This window comes from Hippocampus comes, unplaced genomic scaffold, assembly GCF_001891065.2.
Source record: "Hippocampus comes isolate QL1 unplaced genomic scaffold, H_comes_QL1_v1.1 scaffold142, whole genome shotgun sequence".
NCBI classification, from domain to species: domain Eukaryota; kingdom Metazoa; phylum Chordata; class Actinopteri; order Syngnathiformes; family Syngnathidae; genus Hippocampus; species Hippocampus comes.
In genome coordinates, this window is record NW_017805482.1 from 1,301,712 (window position 1) to 1,320,726 (window position 19,015).

The 19,015-nt window shown below is 41.0% G+C and overlaps 1 protein-coding gene across 1 annotated transcript in view; it reads right to left on the minus strand.

The window, feature by feature from the left end:
* roraa (RAR-related orphan receptor A, paralog a) overlaps positions 1-11,376 on the minus strand; it is a 209,064-nt gene extending 197,688 nt beyond the window's left edge. Inside the window, exon 1 of the mRNA XM_019875940.1 lies at positions 10,683-11,376. Within this exon, the coding sequence (XP_019731499.1) occupies positions 10,683-10,836 (154 nt within the window). The 5' untranslated portion in view covers positions 10,837-11,376. The remainder of the gene's footprint in view (positions 1-10,682) is intronic.
* Between the last annotated feature and the right edge of the window lie 7,639 nt (positions 11,377-19,015).

The window sequence follows — 19,015 nt, forward strand, 5'->3', positions numbered from 1 at the left end:
TTCAATTAATTGTTTGAGAAGAGGAAATCACCAGTGCGTCCTTCGACTTAAATGTCCTACTTTCATGATATGATATCACGATAGAGTGAACTTTTTAGATTTTCGATAAATTTCACCTGAAAGCCAAATATCCCTAACTTTTTGTGAGTCGTGTACATAAGGGGTGTTCACACGGCAACTTTTACTCCGGTGTAGCAGCAGCGCTGCCCCCCGTAAGAGCGTCCACACGTACAAAGTTATACGGGTGTAGCCCCTGAAAACAGCTTAAACCGGAGCAAATTTAACCCTGCTCAGGAGGTGGTTTAAAAATTTACTCTCCGGTTTTAGTTTGTGGGGCAGCACCGATATAAAAGCAAAAATTGAAGACTCACAAGTTGGGGCAAGTCAATATAGTGGTACCTCTACTTATGAAAGTAATTGGTTCTGAAAGAAATTTCTTAACTAGAAAACTTATAAGTGGAGACGCGTTTTCTATGTAAATGCCCCAATCCGTTCCAAGCCCCCCCAAAATTCAGACATAAATGTTTTCTATAGCATACAAATGCATCAAAATATCTAACAATTACACATTACAATTATATTATTGCATAATCAATGAGAGTTATGCAGAATGTAAAAAACAAAGAATAGAGTAAAGAATAAAAATGGTCATTTAACTTTTAACTCTGTCTTCATCGGGTTTTTTTGCCCTTTTTAGGCCATGTTCAAGTGTTTTTTTTAATTAAATATGAAATGACGAAAAAAAACAAAATTTCTTCTTCCCGAAATATCCAAGCCAAAAGTGCAAGTACTGCGTTCCATAATTCCATTTGAATAGGACTTATGTACACATGATTAACTCTTAAACAGTGGCATTGTTTAACTAACCACATTAGTCAGTTCCGTGCTGAAGAGGAAAAAAAAAAAAAAACAGTGACCAACCTCAACAGATTTTAATCAAAGCTGAAAATAGTAGCTGATTGTAATCGGCACTCAAAAGTCACCAGGGGTGTTTGAAGAGCCCGTCAAGCCTGCGAGTGGAGCTAATTCGATTAAGGGGCGCCAGTACCTGGAGGGGACGGATCCGTATCACTTCCCTTTTTTATTTATGAGATTAAGTCGTGCCTGTTATTCCAATATAAGTCATCAAGCCAAGAGAAATGACACTGATTTTCAAGTTGCTTTATCTGCTAAAGTTTTTTTTTGTTTATTGCGGGCAATTAATAAAGTTTGTTCATTCATAACATCGAATTGGCTGTATAGAAAATGACAATGGCGAATTCCATGGGTGAGAATTGCAGATAATGTGATTTTCTTATATCACATTAATATTACAATATGATTGGAGAATAGGTTGGGTGTGAATGTGTAAATTAAATAAAGAACTTAAAAGAGAATAAAAAATAAATAAAATACTTTTTGGGACTTTTGCACATTTTGATTAGAAAAAAAGTATTCATAAATGTATACATTCTTATCATGAGGCGGCAATGTATTACAGTGATGCCTCAAATCATCAAAACCCGTTAAAATGAATGCAAATGCCATTAATCCATTCCAACCTAACACAAAAAAACAACAAACAACAATGACATCATTATATAGAATGTAAAGAAGTGAAAAGTTTGTGCATCATAAATAATAGTTTCGTTCCAATTCATTGTCCTGCTTCTTCAGGTGTGCTCATCTTAGCAGCAAAAATCAGAGAGATAAACGAAAAGAATAGCTTTACAATTAGTGTCACTCAATAAGTTGCAGCAACATGTGTTGTTTTTCACAGAGGATAAAGAATATATGCCTGGGAGTATTTTGTAATTGTCCGCCTACATGTGCTGCTCCACCTTTTGTGTTCAAATATCCACGGTGTAAAGGGTTATGATACTGCTCGCAGCGATGCTAAACGTTAGCCCGTCAATGGTGCTTTCTTTATGTGTTGTTTTGATGGAATTTTGATTATTTGCCACATTGCTGCTTATCAGGTGAGCCGAGTTCACTGACACCACAGAGCAGGGGTGGGAAATTCCGGTTCCTGCCGCTATCCTGGATGTTTTATAATGTCTCCCTGCTCCAACACACCTCATTCAAAAGATCGGGATTGCTATCCAGCTTCCGCAGAGTTTGCTAATTGAGCAGATCATTAATTGAGCAGATCATTTGAATCATGAAACAAGCTTGTACGATATGTTTCTGCCCTTCACGAACAACTGAGGCAAGATGCTCCAGATAGCTTAAATTTTACATCAATGATCTGGGATGGACTCTGCAAAGATCATTCAGGCTAGAGCTGAAAGATTTTGTGAAAAATTAACACCTGTCAACAAATTTTATATGCGAGGCTTACGTTAAAATAAATGCAAATGAACCATGAATTGAAATGAAACAGATTTGACATATCCACTTCAATAACATGTCTTTAACTTACTAACCACTTTTGACTTGCAAGCGTTCACGATGAAAACTTCACAAAATTCCACCAAACAAGCGTGCCGTAAACATGTCTAGACACTATATAAATAATACATTTTTAAAAATTACAGATAGAGGAAAAACATTAAGCCTACCAACTGACCGAAAGAACCTGACTTTTTTTTTTTTTCTCAATTGCAACCTTTGTGATTTGAGTCGACGAAACTGCCACATCGATATGAACTTTATTAATTATTCGGCCCTAATTCAGGTTCGTCAAAGCATGTTACAAGACTGCGGCTTCCTGTTTTGCAACGCGCGTGCGCACGCATGCACGCACACACACACACACACACACACACACACACACACACACACACACACACGCGCACACACACACACGCGCACACTAAACGTCCACTGAGACCACATGCGAGCCATGTGTAAGGGTTTTACAGCCTCCGTGAAGATGGTAAAGTTTCACTGGTTTCATTCACCACAGCGTCAAGTCCACATGACTTGACGCATACGACACGATGCAGAACATGTGCCGCGCAGTGTGATGTGGTGCAAAGACACGATGGCTGGAAAAGATACCGCCGGTCACACGTCTCGAGAGAGCGCCGGGATTTGGCGCTTGACAAGCGTACCTACCTGCAAGGATAGCACTGCGCCGTTTCTGCGCATGGTCGGAGATATGAAAGGCTCGGCCCTGGCCATGACATAAGACTCGCTTTGAATGAGCCTTTACATCCCTCTCAGCAGCTCCTTTTCACCGCAGGGCCCCTTCCGAGAGGCCCATGTTGTGTCAGTGGGACGCAGAGCAAGCACTGAGCCAAGCGCCACCAGTGCCCGGGTCACAGTGTACCACATTAAATTTAGACGCCTTTAACATCCTCCAATAATGCATCTGGAGTATTTCCGGTCATTACTATTCAGACTCCCCCCCCCCCCCCCCCCCCCCCCATCTTTCTCATCCCCCCTAATGGGCCCTAGATCTGAGCTATCATTCACCACTGGAGATTTCGCGTCAAATCTGGTGTCCATCAGCAGTCAAAAGTTGCTCGCCAGCCCCAGTTTGAAGCCGCTGGTGATTTAAACTCCGAAATAAACTGCCCCACATTACAGCAACTTTTACATCTGGCAGAGGGTAAGTTTCACGTCGTAACTTTTAGTGAGATTTTAAAGCGAAGGCTCACAGACCCAATGTATCCGACAAGGTTGTCACAACATTTGATTTCCGACAGCGTTCAACGACTTCCTTTTCTACGCAAGGTCATAACATAAATCCAAAATAAAGGGTATCACACTAATAAAACTTTTGGATCTACAAATAAATCTACCAGTGCGTCTATTCCCAACGCAGTACTACCCAAAAAAGCCAAGAAATGCAAAGACACTGCAATATTGTTGTACGTGCGGGTCATTAATTTGTCATTTCCTGCCTCACATTTCCTGCGCTGTGTAAACGTCTCGTAACATGTCAGTTTAAATTAACTGCGACACCCGCAACACTTAAATAAAGTGCCCATGCTGATTGAAAGCATATGGAGTTGTGAAAGTCAAATTATGGATTTCAGATTTGGATGAACTTTGTTAAGGGGCTGGGATTTTTCAATTTAGGTGAGAACTGGCAATGGGAAAAAGAAAGGGGAAAAAAACGGTTGAAACAAAAAAAATTGGGTGTCCTTCTCGTGTGGCTAGGTAGGACCGAGAATTAATTGACAATTGCAGGCCAGTATTTGCCATCCTCCTTTGGAATACAAAATAAATACGGCAAATATGATGTGCAAGTCCGCCAAGAATAAAGTAAATTAAACACAAAAAACTCTGAAAACAACTTCTGTCCTCGCCGATATTTGATAATGCAAAGATACTTTACAAATGTGATGATGTTTTTTTTAATCAAATATTCCAAATTTTCTTCAACGTGAAATATGTTTCACCCAAATGCAAACATTTGTAGAAAAACAGAATTAATCGAACATTACAAAACAAAATCCACCAAACAACGGAATCATTCAACTGTGATCACACAGTGTGTGTTTACTTTAGCGTTCCAATGCTAATGTTAATTCCCCCGGGTAATCCATTTTTTTAAGACTATACCACAAAGATCAATGAAGTTTGCTGTCGGGCAGTGGGGAAAAGGAGAGAGAGCGTAAGAGACAACAAAAAAAAAAAACAACAACTTGACCTTCAGAAAAAAAAACAAAAACAGACTGGCTAACATCTAAAAGCAAATGCTGCTATGCTATTCACTTTGTCGAGATGTGTGTTTACGATACTCCACCATTTGAAAGCTCTGGAAATCTATCATGTTGGTCAAGGCAATGGTCTATCTCATTAAGGATGCAGAAGATAATAAAACCATGTTGTTGTTGGGAAAGAAGCGTGTGGGAGCTGAGGCGCAGTCAGTCATTCGTGAAACATAATCAGGCAACCAAAATTGACCGAAACGGCAGCCTGAATTAAAAATAGCTTGTTTAAAGATCCAATTTGTCATGTATTATTATGTGGTTTGAAGTGTTTTAACATGCAGGAGGTTACATCAGCAGGAACCTCCAGTGGAATGTGACAATGTGGGTTGTTTTTCTTCCATCTTTATAAACTACTGTATGGATATAAAATTTTGAATTCTATTAACACTACGGGAAAAAAAATGAAGCAGTATTTAGTTGGAGTGATACTTCAAAACATCATGACACTCTACTCGTCCAAATACATAATAGCAAGGCTTTACACGATCACCATTTTGGAGCCGATCATGGATCACTGATTTGCGATTACCAATCTGATCAGAAAATCGACCAATGTATAGAATCTATTTTGACTTTTTTTTTTTTTTTTTTTTTTTTTTTTTACTGTATAGTCTTCCCCTGTGGGCAGCCCGGTGATCGAGTGGTTAGCGTGTCGACATCACAGTGCAGAGGTGCAGGGTTTGATCCCAGGTCCGGCCTTTCTGTGTGGAGTATGCATGATCTCCCCGAGCCTGCGTGGGTTTTCTCCGGGTATTCCGGTTTCTTCCCACATTCCAAAAAAACATGCATGACAGGCTGATTGAACACTCAAAATTGTCCCTCGGTGTGAGTGTGAGCGCGGATGGTTGTTCGTCTCTGTGTGCCCTGCGATTGGCTGGCAACCGGTTCAGGGTGTCCCCAGCCTACTGCCCGAAGATAGCTGGGATAGGTTCCAACACCCTCAGCGACCCTCGTGAGGATAAGGTGGATCGGAAAATGGATGGATAAATGGATGGATAGTCATTCTCTGCTATTCGCGGGGAATTAGGACTGGCCTGGCCCACAAATAGCCCCAATTCACGTATAATTGACGCCTGTTAAAATGCAATGGGGAAAAAAAAACTAACAATAATCCCTAAAAAAGTCTCCTTAAAATGCTGAGAAACATTGAATCCACAGAAAATGGGATCCGATGATTAATAAATTGATCCATCGGCAAATTATGACTTTACAACTGATCATCGATTTTTGCATGGCAATGAAAAATGTCTGCCAATCTGATCCGGCCGATTAAAATTTGTCGACTAATAGTTGCGGCATTTGCAGGAATCAACTACAAAATACATTCCAACTCAGCAATCAAAACACACTGAACACTTAGTACTGAGATCACACCTGTATGCTATGGAGCGAGCCAACAAGGTGTTTATAAGTTGTACAGCAGCACCACATCATCTACTGAGAGGTATTCATTGAGCGTTTCAAACCTCTGATTTAGTTTAAAAAAAAAAAAAAAAAAAGAGCAGTAAAGTTCTACATCACATGAATTCCAAAAAAATTTGAAAAGTACATGAATACCTATCTGACAATTCAAATCCAAGGTGAGCATCATTATCTTGAATTCTGCATGTGTGCCTAATAAAATGTCTTGTGAGCCAGAAAAGCCATGCAAATTCCTCTGAAAACTTCCTGAATGCAAAATAAGCAGACGCACAGACAAGACTTCTAAATTTGTGTCTTCAAACAGTCACGAGAAGAGAACTGAGAGCGCCTCTCGTGTGGAGAAAAAAGGTGGATCCGAGCAACATTTCATTCTGATGTTACGTTGAAACTCACCTCCTCCTTAGATAAGCACTCCTACGCTCAAATGCAAATTGACCTTTGAAATGTATAAAACGAGAATACCTTATTTTCCTCCGCAGGAGCCGTGCCAAAGTCTAAACTGGGACCAGATGTCATTGTCCGCACAGTGAGCAGAAGAGAAATACATTTTGTCAGGTGAGCTAACAGATGTTTGCTGGCCTGTTTCACAAATCAATCCTTCAACAAAAAAAAAAAGGAACAAGTGCGTGACACAAGAGCTTTAAATAAGTGAGATTATCACCTGTAAAATGAAAACACAGGACGGGTGAAATTCAATATTGATGGTATCGACAGAAAGACAAAAAAAAAAAGACATCGGGGCTCAGTCCAGGACGAGCGCCTACGACCTGTATCATTTTCTAGCACTAGCTCATCAAATTTGAGAAGTCACTAAGTGAAGCAATGTCCGCTCAAGTAGCATGAAAGCTCCAAGGCACCTCTGTGGTCTTAAAGATTTTCCGAGAAAAAGAAAATATATATTTATTTCAAAAATATTTTTCGCTTGGCTTCACCGCGTTCACTGAGAAGCGGCGACAACAAAATAAAGGCTGCCACCGTGAGAGCTGAGATCTCTCATTTCACAGTCCAAAAATAAAACCACTGGATGAAAGAAAGTCTGGCAATACGTCCGTTAACAGGGGCTGATTTCAGTTTCAATCAGACACCAAGCTGTAATGTCAGGTTTGATTTGTTTTCTACAAGCAAATCACTTCTAAAAACCCTCCCACAGCTCTGAAATATTCATATGAACTACAAGCTGGTGTTAAGCACAGAACACATTGATTGATTCAATTGAGAGTATGCTGAGGGATTTCTTTTTCTTCCAAAAGCAATGACATCAATATCATCGTAGTTGTAGCTGACTGTCGATGTCGTACAGTAATGCCTTACGCCACAGCATACTACAAGCAGCATAATCAACCTTTTGTGTAACGCATACCGCTCTGGACAGTATCTTGATAAATGTAAATTGTGCGTGTGTGACTAACGATGCGTCATAATAATTATACACGGAATGTGATAATTACACTGAAGAATGCAATTTGATGCCACAACAGAGACAACACCCTAGCCATTCTTACTGACTGGCTCTCAAAGTCGAAGAATCTTTATACATACAGTCAGTACTTTAAGTGGTCAGAAGTACCAGCACGTCTTAATTTTTGCCTGTGGCGTACCGGGACTGAGTACGGCATACCCGGATTTCACATTAGCCCACAGTAACCTCTGTTGTTCTATTTCCATTTTTGTGATACTCATATGACTCCTTCAGTCATTTGGGTACCTCAAAATAAATAAATGAACAAATAAATGAAATGGAGGATTTGGTATGCCTCTGGTGGTGGTTTATTTGGTGCGTGCGCCGTCATTTACCCATGTCAAGGAAGCTTCAAGCGTACAACATTACACAAGGCAAAGTTCAAAATAAAAGCTTAGCAAATAATACACCGACGACAATGCAATAGCCTTAACAGGCTTTTATTTCGAGGGTTGGCCCAAGTGATAGCGTGACGGCTAGTTTGACTTGTTTTTTTCAACATTTCGGCTGCCCTTATGACAGTTTTTATGGCTGTCACACAGTTGCTAGCAACATTAACGCAACGTCATCCCGGTTTTCAATGGCTAATTTAGGACGCCATGAAATGGCGAGTAAAATACGTTGTCAGTGTATGATTTGACACAAGTCTTCACCGTTCCTGGCCAGCAGCTAGCCGTTAAATGCTAGGTGCTAGCAACGAGTGCACCAGCTGGCAACAGCAAGTTGTCTAACCTCTGGTGCTTTGCTTTCTTTCTTTTCTTCTTATTCAATGATGTGGACATAGACTAGTTTGTAAATCACTCTTTGTGTTTAAAGGAATAGGAGGCGAACGTGTTCAATATTTCTTTGCGACAAGAAAAACAGTTTGAAACCATAACAATTATTGTAGAGTACTTGCGGCCATTTGCGATTTTGTACGAACCCTGACGAAGAAACACATTCACATATTTGCAAATACAAAAACAGTCATATTTGAATGAATCTTAAGTCATGCTCAATAAAAGTTTCAAATAATATTTCATGAAAATAAAATATGTTTTCAGCAAAATTGCAAGATGTAATGTCAAGACGACGAACCAAAATCTGGCGCCCCCATAATTGCAGTGATCGTCACAAAGGGTGACCGATATTTTCCAGATTACACAGAAATTAAAAATACTGTGAATGATATTATGTTAAATGACCGGGAGAGCCCCTCTGCCACTTTTGTTCGACAGGGATGAAGGAATATAAGATTTTATAACGAATGTATCAACTAGGAGGGCTTCTTCACAGGGGCCCCCGACATGCTTGGGGCCTGCATAATGGAATTGTCAAGTATCGGTTCTTGCTAACGGTATGGGATCGGTGGCTCCTAACGTGAATTATTTGATTTTGTACAGCTGTCCTAACATTGCACTGTGAATGAAGATTTCTTCAGCTTCACTGCGTCCCAATCCTAAAGAGGCCTCTTTTTCAAACCAATGCGTGTTTTGCTTTGTGTCCGCAATCCAACATTTAAGAGGCTATTGATTAGGTGGCAGTGACACAACAACAACAGATTGTAATTACAGCGATCAAGTTTGCAGACAGCAACTTAAAGATCATTTGAAATGAGCTACGAATCAATTGTCTACTTTTTCCACGAAATCATGAAACCTGAAGCTGTGTAGCATCAAGAAAAGAAAAAAAAAAACAATGTGATTGACTGGAATGCTCAATGAACTGCTCTGTGAGCAAAACAATCAATTCGGAGGATCTATTGCAATCTATTTCACATAAGAGTTGCCGTGCCAAGTTTGGACCCAAAAATATGTAAAAAGTTGTCCAAGCAAAGTGACTTTTCTCTTATAGTCGTTTAACCTTACTTGAAACCGAACAGCGGGACGACTCATTCAAAGCAGGAGGGGTTAAACATGCGTCTGCTTTTTCTTTCTCCCTACTCGGCATTACATAACAGACAAGAGGCGTTCTTTTTCCCTGTCGTTCCTTCTCCTTCCCAGACACTCTTTAATCGTGTGCATAAAATAGGGTGGTGGGGGGTGAATGTGGGTCAGCAGGTTAGGAGACTCTCAAAGTCAGACCCGTGAAGAGGAGAAAGAGAAAAAAAATCAATCCGAGCTTCCCAACTACCTGTCTTTGCCCCGCTATTACATAACAGCAGTCAGCCTTTGCCAAGCCACAAGTCACACACTTTTTTTCCCTCTCCTTTGTTGCTGTGTAAATACCGGAGGGGTGGTTTTTATTTCACCGAACATCAGCTCCAAAAGTGCCCGTAAAGTGGTGAGAAAGGAAAAGATCTGTAACTGACGATTATGTGATGATTTCTAACCCTCGGCTTGTGCGCCTGTGTTTATGGCTAAACCTGTTACATAACCAGCTCACATTCCACATTCCCCATATCACACTCTAAATATACACGGCAGGAAGACGAGGGCGCGCGCACATGTACACAAAACCCCGTCAAATGAATTAATTGTCAGTGGGCAGCACGTCATTATATTCAATTGTGTGGCGTATGGACACCTACTCATCTTAGAGGAATCAGTAAAAAAAAAAAAAAAAAAAAACACATCTTTTTAACTTGGGCGAGAAGAGGACTACCGTGGGGGTGTGGTTGAATTGTCTCTTGTACTGTACAACACGAATAGATCCAAAGACAGTCCACGCAACTAATACACACATTTTAAATGGAAGGCCCAGTGTGTAAGGCTTTCCACGTAGAAGGCGCGGTGCGTAAAAGACAACCAAATCCAGCAGCCGGACGTGTTTTGTATTTTTTTTTTAACGCACAGTAAAAAAAATAGAGATGTCATTTCAGTCAAACGCTCGCGAGCTGGATCACAGCCCACATCCACGCCAAGCTCGATCGATAAAGCGGTCCACAGTTTGTAAACTTTTGACACCCTGCTTGGAACGCATTTGCTCCCCATAAAAATAACTAGAACGTAACTGGTTATCCATGTGACTGACTGATTATATCAGATATGTTTTGAGCTGTGATGAATGAACGCGATTAACGCGTTCCAAATAGAAATCATAAACCGCTGCGCCCACTCGAATGAAAGCAGCTCCATGCTGATACACTGCAATTATTTCACCGGAGCTATTTAATTCATGTGGAAGTTTCACGGCCCCCAAAAACGTTCGTCACATTTCTCCACAGCCTTACTCACCTCTGTTGGTGCTCGAGCAGGTCTGCCTTCGAACCGGGGCTGGGTGGTCCGCTTTCCGGAGCGTCTCCAGGCTTACCGGGGTTTCCCTGACCGGGGTAGCCGGCTCCGAGGCGCTGTTGCCCGGGTCGCTCGCTGGATCAGGCGGGGACTCCATGTTGGATGTGGTGGTTCGCTGCCTCGCTGCGGCGTGCACTTCTAACTAGTCTCTCCGCTTTTTTCCCCCTCTCCGCGCCACCAAGCCTCAGCGATGTAATTTGGAGTAGAAGTAACAAAATGAGAAATGCGAGCGTGTGTGGAGGTGGGTGTGCGGGTCTGATTGTCCACTGGCAGCGCTAGTGAGCGCTCCACTCATGCAAACTGGCGGGGGGGGGTTGCCAAAAGGAGGAATACACAGGGCCTCGTAAGTAATCCACGCTGATCGAACCGGTGCACTTTTACACGGCAATGACACCTTGTCACTACCTTTACGCACCACTGAACTCTTCTTTTCGCCCATGCATCGTTTTATTTCAGAGGTGAAGAGGTTGCCATTATGCCACCTACAGGGTACTGCATGCTGCACTTGTAACAACTCCTCAGAGTGGCTCTGAATGCTTCAAAACACGCGACAGTGCAGCAAGTCATTTCAAACGCGTGTAAAATCGCGGCGGCTTTCGTTTTCACGGGGTACACGCAGTGTGCTCCACTAAAATCAGGGACTGACAACAGTTTGACAGGAGACTTCTCGTTTTTTGAGACAGGCGGTCGTAAACGACTGCCGTCAAGCGTCGCCGCGGCAACCAGCGTGCTCTGCTCGGCTTGTTGCTACGGTTCAAACCAGCGTGCTGCCTCACGTGATCACGAGGCCCACACGCCCATCTGAGCACGCACACGTGGACTGTGAGATGCGTCTGCCCTGTGGGAGCTCTTTGACCATCTTTTTTGCATTTGTACGACATGGAAAAAATATGCAGCTCTTCGAGAACGTCAACTGTGCTTTATTGCTGTTCAACCTTTGAACGTTTCTATCTGAATTTACCTTTTGATTGCTAAATTTGACTTCCCTGAGATGTCCGATTAATCAAGCATAACATTAACTAATTATTAGGCCCAAACTAAAATAGATTTTTTTTAGGCTGATGCTGATAGGCTGATGCTGATTCTGATATTGGCTGAATAAAATTCAGATCACTGATTAATTGGTTGATTAATTTAAAAAATATATCATGAATAAAATAATAATCTGAATATACTATTACTTCAGACCAGTTTGTCGGAGGTGTGTCAGAAAAGTTCCGGGAATGGCATCACAAATGATATATTTCAAATCCAAGCTAAAAACGACTTCTTTGCCATTATTTCATGCACACCTTGTGGGATTCTTACGGGATCGTTGGCAGCTCCGTCGTCACGGCCATTTTGATGTCGACCACGTCTTCAAATTCTCAATAGGGACTGAGAACTCTCATCTATGTAATATCCAAAATTCATAACAGTATTGAACTTAAAGTGTTGTGACACAATTGCCACTGTGACAGTGTCCATTAATCCTGAACATGATCACTCTTGTAAATGCTGATTTGTTTTTTGTTTTTTTTTAATAGGATTCTTGAATAAGATCCCATCAGACTGTTATTGTACTCATTGCATATCCAGTGATGTACTATAAGTGATGCAGAAAATGAAAACGAGCACCCCAAGAGAGGATCTATATGTCTTTGGCCTGTCCGATGTTTTTCATGTATCCACCGCAGCTTGTATAGCACAGCAACAAGACTATTTTATAACACTGTCTATCTTTCGGAGCTGCGCTACAGCGAGGGCCGACTTTTTGTCAGAGAGCCAATGGGTAGCTCTTGACTGCCAAGCAAGCAGGCCAAATTTCTTTCCCTCTGCTTAACTTAAGCTCCTCCAAATTGCCTTGACCTTTTCACCCTGTGCAATTCGACCCCTGCACTCCTTACCTATTGAATCCAAGAGGACCTGGAACTCTAGGAAGTATAACAGACACTATTATAGAGCTAAGCGTGATACACATGTACCGCTTTTTCAACATTTTACCAGTATGAGACCCCACATGACGAGGAAAATGTGTTTTTATTTTTGATTTTACAGTGTTTGTGTGCATGTGTGTGTGTGTGTGTGTGTGTGTGTGTGTGTGTGTGTGTGTGTGTGCGTGTCTGTGGTGTACCAAAGTGACCAACACAACACACCACACTCATAAAGGTATCTTGACCAACATTCGCAAGTCTCCCCCCCCCAAACCGGATCTCTGTTGAAGTACCTAAACTGACCTGTGAGGGGCAGCTCAGTGCCTCAAGGCATTCGGACGATGACAAAATACAAAGAAGAAGACAAATTTCTTGTCTAGGCTAACGTTATCTCACGAACTACACTGCGGTCACATACTCACTCTCCTTGTCATTTTTATTGTGGCGAATGACTTTGGTGAGTCATCAGTGAGGCACCATCAGCCCGGTGCGCACCGATTGACAAGGCTGAACCAGAGTGAATTGTGGCGCAATGGGCTGGTTGGGCAATTCATTTTTGTGAGTGGCCCACCATCCGGGCATTCATTTTGCTGTGATTCAAAATCGTTGGTGAATGACATCACATGGTCGTAGATGAAACAGCCAATCAAAAAGTTCAATTTTGGATCAGTGAATTCAGTTAAAATTTTTGAATTATGAACTATGAACTAGACTGTCTTTTTAAAATTTGTGAACTGAACTTTTAACTAGTTTGCGTAGAAATGAACTTTGCTGACATTCTCTTAGGACAACATTTCAGAGACAGTGGACCACTGGGCCTGTGCTGATGTTAGAAAGTGGGAAAAATGCTCAAATTCGGCCCGATAGTCTCTGTTTGTACCCGCGTTTTACACATCCACCCACATCCACACAAATACACAGATAACATTGCCCTGGGTTTGAACCAAAAAGACACAAGGACAAATTTTAATTTCTGAGTAAAAATGAATTATGCTGCTGTCACTTTGTTTAGAAGAGGAAGGATGTGAAGAGAGTGGAGTAAGCTCGCCCGCCCGCATTTAAAAATGATTGATTAAGCTGACACCGGCTCTCGGGCGCAACACCACTCTATTTTTCTCCCTTATTATGTAAGGCTATATTTCAAATCAGGTTGCGCACTGGAGGAAGACACAAGAGACACAGCAGATAGGACACCCTTCAAATAAAAAGTTTTATCAGACAACGGCCAAGGAGACTGATGAGCTTCCATTTTAATCTTGTCTGGCGAGCTTATAGAAGGAACCAAACAAAAATGTTTTTCAAAAGACTCTCAATATAAGTTTGACCACCACACAGCACACACAAATTAAGTTTAGCGTCTCCGGGATTGTACAATTTTAGTATTTATGATTTTTTGCCATTTGTATGATTTATCGGACTTAGGGCCGTGGTCCTTCTGTTGCCCCTTGCACACAGGACCAGATAGCACTCTTATTTCTGAGACGTTGCCGTTGACCCCTGCACTTTTCCTAGCACGCTTTACCCCATTGGATTCTTCCATACCCGGGTCCAGTGACCGAGGCTCGTCGGTTTGAATCCACTGTAGAAGTGTCTTTGGATGAGACGCTGAGTCTGTCGGGCATCCATTCGTGTGGGTTGTAGGTGAGCTGGAGTCTAGCCCAGGTAAATTGATGCCAACTTAGCACTTTTTTTTTTGCTAGGTTTAGCAACTTTTCAGCCCCCGCCCCCACCCCACAAAAAACACCTTGCAACAAATTTAGCGACTGCATGTACTTTACAAATGTGTTTAGGAATGTAAGCATCTATTAAAAAGTGGGCCAAAAGCTAAAACGATACATTTTTCCCTCAAACTCAATGCACTCACTCGCTGCAGATGGAAATCATGCTCGTCTTGCAAAATACTCAACATTTGATTTAATGAGATGTGGATTTCTCTGTTGGCTCGTTTGATAACTGTACTTAAGATGATGAAAAGTGGAACATCTACAGTTAAAATTAATCAAATGCTCGTACCTCCAAAATCATCACCCCAAAAATTGCATGTTTGTTCAACCATTAGCATTGCATCATCAAAGAGATCAAGCCATTTTTAACACTTCAGATTAGTCAATAATTTGTAATAAATAAATAAATAAATAAAAATAATAACACCTCCATGTGTGGACTGACAAATGTAGAAATATGAATTTTACCAAATTTTGACACAGCAGGTTCTGACCTGACACCAGCACCAGCGGTATGTAAATTAAATATGAATAAAACCAACCTACATTGAATTTTGCGTTGTTTTGTTCTTACTTTTACAACTAAAACATGACCCTAAATTACTCTTCACAGATTTCATGCTGGGATGGACAGCCAATTTGAAATAATGCCACTGTGCAACCGACAAAATGTTTGAGGTAATTACCCAAGAACATCATCACGCAATGAATGGCAAGGTCATTTACTATAGCAATTTTTAGCAACAAATAGGCCCTGGCAGCAACCCCTGAAAATTAGTTTGAAAATCTGCCCAGATGACTTGGGGTGAAACTATCACAGGATGCATTTAAACAAACAACCATTACCACCAGTCACAATCGTAAGTCTTCGGTTCACCTAACACGGAATGCGGGAGGAAGCCGGCGTACCCGCCGAAGCCTGTGAGGCTTGCGTAGCTCACTGTGCTGCCGTTTGTTATCGTGTTACCGAACATGTTTTACAGGCAACAGTTTGGCCCTTCACTTCCTCGGAACCTACAATAAAACAATACAAGTTGATTTAACTGAAGTAATATTTTTGTTTATGGCTTTAAATTTAGTTTAAGATGGTGTTAGCCAAACTAGCAAGCTAATGTTAACATTAGCTAGTATTTCCTGGGAAACAAAGTAAAACAAAGTTGAGTTAACTCAAGTAAAATTCCCTGTTAATGTCTCTAATTGTATTTCAAGCTGGTGTTAGCGAAACTAGCATATATGAACATTAGCTAGTATGTAAATCCAAACTGACGTTCAGGCTAAGTCACATTCAGGTTGTTAATCTTTAATTGATTTTCCTCAGAACAAACATGTTCTCAAATTTAATCAATGTAATATTAAAAGGATGCAACACTGTAAAACGTTCTTACTAGCTTTTCATTAGGAGTGAAGGAAAAAGGTTTCAGATATATGTGATTTATTTCAACAAGGATGCGGTGGCATAGCCTTACAAATCGGACATCAGTGGCCCAAACCCTGCAAACGCATGTCTCGGCAAGCAGTGCTGAGTTCCGCAGTATAATGAAAGAGACATATTAATGACCTCTCACTTATTCATGCGTCGGAAATGAAGAGGCAGAGTCACATTTGAAAAAAGTTGACGGAATAAAGAGACGACGTTGGAGAAATGATTGTATTTATGATTTCAGCCTGACAGATGAACGTGTCGAGAGGGAGGCTGAGTGAAATGTCGGTGACAGTTCAAAGGGTGAATCGTTGTGATGTATGGCAACATATTCTTGTTGCGTTTAAGAGTCTGAGCCTTTTGGGTGCAGACCTACAGTCAGAGTGAGAGTGCAATAGTCATTGCTGTAATTTGAGGACTATCACACGTTGTGCATATCAATGTCGGCTGTGCAGTTGAGTTGTTTTTTGTTTTTTAATGATGTTTAGTGAATGTGAATGTTTTTTTTTCATTTTTGTGAGCTCTAGTGCACTTTGTAGTTTTACCGCACAGAGGCCCGGCTTTCAATAGCACCACCTAGCTGCAGCCTGACCGCAGTGGATCACCACAAAAACTTTTCCAGCCCAGCATATACTGTAACCAGGTATTAAAATATATGAGCAGAAACATTGTACTTTCTCTGACATGAAATAATGTATGTTTATTAATGGGAAAGTAAGTAAAAAGTAACATTTTGCGAGGGTTTAATGCATGCTGCTTTCTTATTATACAATATGATGTTGCACTATTTTAATTGCGCTAGCTCCTCATCGCAGATGCACTTGCTGGCCACAAAATTAGGTTAACCTGCACCAGATCCAAGGCAAAAGCTGTGTCAAAAATTTGACACTGAGGATTGTAATTCATTTATTCTAATATTGAAGTTTCCGGTGAGCGCACAATGTCATCACCTGTTCATTTTCTTCATGATTTAATATATTTTTACATCTAATTTATTTCATGTATAATTTGATTGTTTTCTTTTATTATGATGTCATACTGAGGGATAATGTAAGGTACCGTAAATACAGTAATCCCCCTTCCTGTGCAGGTGTTATGTTCCAGACCACCACCACACTAAGTAAAATCCATGTTAGAGAAATACTCCATTTAAATGCTCTCTAGAATGTTCTACCATGTATGGCACTTTACAGTATTTCTTAACGGCTTTGAACATTCATAATATATTGCCCACACTAAGTAAAATCCATGTTAGAGAAATACTCTATTTAAATGCTCTCTAGATTGTTCTACCATGTATGGCACTTTATTTCTTAACGGCTTTGAACATTCATAATATAGAGCAACAGCAATTGACAACACAAAACGATTGTACAAACAGTGAAAGTCGACCGATACCTCTGTGTGTTTACAATAAACAGATCTTTTTTTCAAAAGCCTTAAATAGAAAGATTACAGTGGAAGACATTGGATAATTTTCCTCAGAAACGAGGTGTGCTGAAATACCTGTTTTGTTCTTTCAAATTTATAGCTTCAAACAAAGTGTGTCGTCACAAGTGGTCAACTGTGAATTACACCAGATTTAACCTTGAGTTTGCCCAAAACAACTATTAACCTGGAACCCGCGACGTAAAAGAACTTCGTGTTTCAACGCGTTACAGCGATGTACCTAATGAAGTGACCAGTGTGTGTGCATGCATGTGAGTGAGAGGATAAACCCCTCACGTAAAATAAAATGAAATAAGAAGTAGAGATTAGTGCCTGAGAGAGGAATCGTTGAAGTCGGGGCTGGAATTGACTCGTGATGGCGCGCGAGTCGAGGTCTTATGACTTGAGAGCAGGATGATTTTCTCTGTTAAAAACGCAGAGGTGAAAAATGGCGTGGTTATTGGTGCCTGACAGAAGTTAAGAGCTTTTCCCTGAGGCCCGATGTCTTGTTCCCCCTGCTGACCGCAAGGCAGCCTTCTGCTACTGCAGCATCCTCTCACCTTGCCAGCTCGCTCTCATGTTACCGCCAGCCAATCCGAACTCCCGGATTCTCTCTGAGTTGAGGACTCACCTTCTGGTATTTGTGTTCCACTTTCACAAATTTGTGTGAAAACTGTGACAAAAGTTGACTTCTGAAGCGGGTTAGCAAAGAGGCAGGTAAATCGAGTGCAAGGTCGAGTTTTTTTTTTTTTTTTGGAGTTGTGTAATTAGTAGCATTATTACAGCCTGGTTCTAAGACTTACCAGAGGATCCTGTGTGGCACAAGCACGTCCCACAGGAAGACATCAAAGCAGTGTCTGGGGAAGAAGGATCTCTATTAGAGCTGAAGCGGTAGGGAGAAGGGGGAGGGGGAAAGGGGGGGGGGCAATCCCACATTCACAACACAATGTTTCAGACAGAGCCAAAACTTTACAAGACAGAGACGTCACTTTAGCTGGAACACAACTCTCTGTTTTGCTCATTGCTCTATTTTGGCCCTGCAGGTATGCCACACTTTTAATTGGAATATACTGTACATCAGCGGTCCCCAAACTTTTTCCTGTGAGGGCCGCATAAGCTTTCGCTTCTGTGATGGGGGGGCCGGGGTCAGTCTGGAACAGAAAAAGGGTGACCGCAAGAGTACGGAAATGTAAAAATGTGTGTGTGTGTGTGTGTGTGTGTGTGTTTTTGCTGTTTCTCATAAGGACAAAGTAACATTTTTTTTAAGCTCGTCTAAAATGTTCTTACTGACAAGACAGTGTGTTCAGGTACAGTATCTACAAACAACCATTTGGAACTGTGAGCTGGACGTGCCAACCAATGGACCACCATGCCCCCAAACATTCATATAAAAAAGTAAAGAATAAACCCCACAAAAGTTATAAAATGATCATAGACAACACTGGGAAACTTTTTTTTTTTTTTTTAGCTTTTGACAGCTGTTTTGAACATTTTTTTTTGTTTGTGCACAAGATTGGCAAGATTTTACTACTGCAAATCAGTGGAATGTTGCTTATTTGGTAAGCTGCGGAGAAAAAGAGTTGACTTGCAAGAAAAAAAAAATGACTGCAATTTTGGAAGCAGAATGCCAATTTTAGTTTTAGTCAGCATAAAAATTTAACACAGCCTAATTTTTTTTCATCGTTCCCCAGTGCAATTTATACACTAAAGAATAAATCCCACAAAAATGCAACGAAAAAAATATGATGATATTGTAATATTATATATAAATAATTATATATATATATATAT